Source organism: Passer montanus, unplaced genomic scaffold, assembly GCF_014805655.1.
Source record: "Passer montanus isolate IOZ18808 unplaced genomic scaffold, ASM1480565v1 scaffold112, whole genome shotgun sequence".
Lineage (NCBI taxonomy): Eukaryota > Metazoa > Chordata > Aves > Passeriformes > Passeridae > Passer > Passer montanus.
In genome coordinates, this window is record NW_024357836.1 from 987,409 (window position 1) to 992,806 (window position 5,398).

Consider the following 5,398-nt stretch of genomic DNA (forward strand, 5'->3'; position numbering starts at 1 on the left):
CCCATCACCCCCCACCCCACGCCGTCCCCGCTGACCTCCTGCGGGTCCACGGTGCAGTAGTGGTACAGGTACTGGTTGAGCACGGTGCCGCCGGCGTACACCTGGCTGCACATGGCCAGCAGCGGGCTGTAGTAGTAGCCACCGCTCATCTGCGCCTGCGGGTTCACCCCCACCACGTAGACGATGCTGGCCACCAGCATCAGCAGGGCCAGCACCGCGCACACCACGATGACCACCAGGTAGAAGCGCCGCGACCGCGAGCCGCTGGACTTGCTCAAGCTGGCCACCAACAGCCCCAGCTGGGCCAGGAAGCAAAGCACGGCCATGGCGATCATGAAGCCGTTGGCCGCGCGCGGGTTGGTCACGCCGCCGTAATAACCGCCGTAACCGTAACCATAATTCACCCCGCTGCCGTAATAACCGGAACCGTAGAAGCCGCCCAGGCCGGTGCCCAGCGCGCCGCCGTAGCCGTAGCCGTAGCCGTAATCCCAGGCCAGCGTGGAGGCCACGCAGGCGAAGATGGCGACGCAGAGCAGCATGACCGCGCCCTCCAGCAGCCGCACCAGCCCCGGCGGCGACGACCACTTGTAGAAATGCTGAGGGACGTCCTCGATGTAGTAGGAGCCCGGCGGCGGCGAGCGGGCGGAGAAGTCGTAGCCGTAGTCGCCCGCGGGTGGCCCGTAGGAGGCGGGGGGTGGCCCGTAGGAGCTGTCGTAGGGTTTCTTGGAGAACATCCCTGCGGGGGACGAGGGGACACAAAGAGCTCAAGGGAGTTCTGTCACCGGCAGAAGGACTTTGGTCCCTTTGTCGCCGTCGCCACCCAGCCGGAGCGGGAGTTACGGTGGTTGATGTGGGGAAACTGAGGCACGGAGTGGCCGCACAGGGTTGGAGTGACCAAAAAACGTTGGAGATCCCACCAAAAAAACCTTGGAGAACCCCAAAAAAATCTTGGAGAACCCTCAAGAAAACCTTGCAGATCCCACAGAAAAAAGCTGGGAAACTTCCCCAAAAGAGCCTGGAGAGGCCCCCACAAAAGAACCTGGGGACACCTCCAAAAAAACCTTGGAGAACCCCCAAAAATCTTGGAGAATCCACAAAAAAACCTTGGAGACCCCACCAAAAAAAGCTCTTGGAGACTCCCAGAAAAAAACCTTGGAGACCCCCAGAAAAACCTTAGAGATCCCACCAAAAAACCCTGGAGAACCCACAAAAAACCCCAAAAACAACTTGGAGACTCCAGAAAAAAAAAACAACAACATGGAAACCCCACAAAAAAACTTTGGAGACCCCCAGAAAAACCTTAGAGATCCCACCAAAAAACCCTGGAGAACCCACAAAAAACCCCAAAAACAACTTGGAGACTCCAGAAAAAAAAAAACCATGGAGACCCCACAAAGAAACTTTGGAGAACCCCCCAAAAAAAACCAAAACCAACTTGGAGACTCCAGAAAAAAAAAACAACAACATGGAGACCCCACAAAGAAACTTTGACCAACCCCCCAAAAAATATTGGAAACCTCCCCCAAAAAAGCTTTGGAGACCCCACCAAAACACTTGGAAAACCTGCCTCAAAAACATCTTGGAGACCCCTCCAAAAAAACCCAACAAACCTTGGAAACCCCACAAGCAAATTTAGAAACCTCCCCAAAAAAACCTGGAGACCCCTCAAAAAACCCTTGGACACCCCAAAAAAAAAAAAACCCCTTGGAGACTGCACAAAAACTTTGGAGGCGCCACAAAAGTTTTATGGAGAAACTGAGGCACGGAGTGGCCGCCAGTTGACGTGGGGAAACTGAGGCACGGTGAGTCACCAGCCGGTGCCACCCCAGCCACGCCGCGCTCTCGGTGTCACCTCCCTGTCCCCAACACCCCGAGCCGGCAGGGAATTAATTGGGATTGTTGGAATTCCCCGGTGGGAAGCGGGGCCTAAGCTGATCCGGCCGGATTAAAAATCAAAATAATCGCAATTAAAAAAAATCAAAATAATTAAAAATTGTGATAATTGCCGAGGCCACGTGAGGCAGAGCCACGAGGAGAGCGGCTGGGAAATTTGGGGGGGGGCTTAAAATCGGGAAAATTAATGTGGGGACCCCCCGGGTCACGCAGAGACCCCAAAAAAAACCCCAAAAAACCCAAATCCCCGCGGGAAACGCGAATTCCTGCGGGAAACCCAAAGCGGGCGCCCGTTCCGGCCGTACCGGGGCTCGGTGGGACCCCCGGGAGGGGCGGGGAGGAGTTCTGGGGGTGCCCAAGGGTCCCGGTCCCACCGACCCCAAATCTCCCGGTACCGGGCGGATCCCCCCGTTCCACCCCACCGGGGACCCCCGGGAGCCGCAGCGGGACCGGAGCGCGGTGCTGCCGGTGGCGGCGGGGACTCGGGGGTCCCTGTCCCCGGTGGGGACACGGGAGGAGCCGCGGGGCCCGGCACGGCTCCGGTACCGGGGGGAGCACGGAGGCGATTGCGGTGGTGTCGGGGAGCTCGGTACCGGTGCGGACCCGCTGGGGACCCCGGTACCGCTCTGGAATCCGGTACCGGCAGGGATCTGGGTGCCGGTGGGGACCCCGGTACCGCTCTGGAATCCGGTACCGACCAGGACCCGGGTGCCGGTGGGGACCCCGGTACCGGTACGGACCCGCTGGGGACCCCGGTACCGCTCTGGAATCCGGTACCGACGGGGACCCCGGTACCGGTACGGACCCGCTGGGGACCCCGGTCCCCAGGTTTAGAACCCGGTACCGGCAGGGATCTGGGTGCCGGTGCGGACCCCGGTACCGCTCTGGACCCCGGTACCGGTGCGCTGGAATCCCGTGGCCGCTCCCGGTCCGGCCCGCGGTACCGGAGAGAAGCCCGGCGGGGCCCCCGGTGCCTCGGGGAAGGACGAGCCCCCCCTCGTCCCTCCCCCCCAAAAAAAAATTTGGAGATTTTTTGTGTTGATTACCAAAGATAATTAATTAATGAATTAATTAATGTTTAATTACCGCGATTCCCGGGGAGGGGGGGGGACGGACAAGCGACACGTCCAGGGGGGCGCGAAGGGGGCGGGGCCTCCCCAAAAACCCCAAAGTGAGGGGTGGGGACTGCGGGGTGTCCCCGGCTCCGGTGGCACCGGGATCGGGATGGGCCCAGCCGGGATCGGGAATGCGGGAATGATCCAACTGGGTACCGGGGGGTTCCCGGTGCCGCGGAGCCGCTCACCTGCCGCCGCCTCCGCCGCTTTGTTCACCTTAAAATGGCAGCCGGGAGCGGCGGAGGCGGCGGCGGCGGCGGCGCTGCGGGACCGGCCCCGGGTCCCGCCCCCGGGGAGGGCGCGGGGGCATCCGATGGGGTTTGGGATGGATCCAGCCGGGATCGGGAATGCCGGGGCGGATCCTGGTGGGATCAGGAATGTTGGGATGGATCAAGCTGGGAATGATCCAGCTGGGATTGGGATGGATCCTGTTGGGATTGGGAATTCTGAGATGGATCCAACCAGGATCAGGAATGTCAGGATGGATCCTGGTGGGATTGGGAATGCTGGGAATGGTCCAGCCGGGATTGAGGAGGATCCAGCCAGGATCGGGAATGTCAGGAATGATCCCACTGGGATCGGGATGGATCCGACCAGGATCGGGAATGTCGGGATGGATCCTTCCAGGATGGATTCCACTGGGATCGGGATGGATCCAGCCGGGATCGGGAATGCCGGGAATGATCCCACCGAGATCTGGATGGATCCGACCAGGATTGGGAATGCTGGGATGGATCCTGCTGGGAATGATTCAGCCGGGATCGGGATGAATCCTGTCGGGATGGATTCAGCCGGGATCGGGAATGTCGGGATGGATCCTGCCAGGATCGGGATGGATCGAGCTGGGATTGGGAATGCCGGGAATGATCCCACTGGGATCTGGATGGATCCAGATGGGATCGGGAATGCTGGGATGGATCCTTCCAGGATGGATCCTGCCGGGATTGGCACGGATCCTGTTGGGGCGGATCCAACCGGGATCGGGAATATTGGGAACGATCCAAGCGGGAATGATCCAGCCGGGATCGGGAGTGCCGGGAATGATCCCACTGGGACGGATCCCGCTGGGATCGGGATGGATCCTGCTGGGATGGGGAATGTCGGGAATCCCGCCGGGATCGGGATGGATCCTGCTGGGATGGGGAATGTCGGGAATCCCGCCGGGATCGGGATGGATCACCCGGCCATGGTGCCACTATAGGGGACCTTTTTGGGGACCCTTTTGGGGACACAGTCTCTGGCCGCGGTGCCACTTTTGGGGACCCTTTTGGGGGCCCCTTTGGGGGCGCGGCGCTGTGCCCCGGGCTCCCCCGCGCCCCCGCAGGGCCGGGTGCGCCCCGCGCTGTCCCCAGCTCGTCCTCGAAGGTGACACGCCTGGCACGGGCGGCGCTGAGGTGGCCTCGAGGGGACCTGGCGGCGATGTCACCGCTCCCGGCGACCGCGGCACCCCCGGGGGGCTCCTGGCGCTCCGAGGCCGCCCCTGGAGGGACACAGAAGCCGCGGTGTCACCGTGCCTCAGTTTCCCCCACGGGCCACCCGCGGCTGTCCCTCCACCGTGCCCCTCGGGGTGTCACCTCCAGCGCCACCACCGCGCCCCTGTCCCCCCCGGTTTGGGCTGGGAGGGGCGGGAAACGCCCACTGGTGGCGCTGAGGGTCCCCGCGTCCCCTCCTGTCCCCGTGTCCCCTCCTGCCCCCCACCCCGTGCCAGCCCTTGGGGACAATGGCCGGGGTCCTGTCCCCGCCACCGCCGTTACCTGCCCGTCGCATGGGGAGGGGACACAGGCGACCCCCCGGGCACGGCGCGATGTCCCCTGGCGGCTTCCCAGCGCCACCAGTGCCACCAGCAGTGCCACCAGGCAGCGCCACCCGCAGTGCCACCGGTGCCACCAGCAGTGCCACCGCCGCCAGGCACCGCGCGTTAATCATTGACAGCCCCGCGCCACCCCCATTGTCGCACGGGGCCACCACGGGGCCACCATCCCCTCCCCCGGGAGGGTCCCCAACCCTCCTGGCGCCCCAAAAAGGCTCTGGGGTCCCCCAAAATCTGCCCCAAAAACCCACGCGGGGTTTGGGCATCCCCACAAGGATCACGGGGCGGGGGGAGTCCCTTGGGGGGGGGACACAAAAATCGCCAAAATCCCCTCAAAAACCCCAACATCGCCCCAAAACACCAAAAAGCTCCCAAAACCCCCCCAAAATTCCCCCAAACCCAGCCTAAAATCCCCCAAATCCTCACAAAACAGCCCTGAATTCCCCCAAATCCCCCTAAAACCCCCAAAAACCCCCCCAAACCCCAAAAATCCCCCCAAACCCCAAAAACCTCCCAAAACCCCAAAAACCTCCCAAAATCCAAAAAAATCCCCCCAAAACCCCTAAAACCCCCCAAACCC

At 62.2% G+C, this 5,398-nt stretch overlaps 1 protein-coding gene across 1 annotated transcript in view; it reads right to left on the reverse strand.

Annotated features, from left to right (window-relative positions):
* The window catches only part of OCLN (occludin), a 10,955-nt gene extending 7,689 nt beyond the window's left edge, over positions 1-3,266 (reverse strand). Inside the window, 2 exon segments of the mRNA XM_039695495.1 lie at positions 36-736; positions 3,197-3,266. Coding sequence (XP_039551429.1) covers positions 36-734 — 699 coding nt within the window. The 5' untranslated portion in view covers positions 735-736; positions 3,197-3,266.
* Between the last annotated feature and the right edge of the window lie 2,132 nt (positions 3,267-5,398).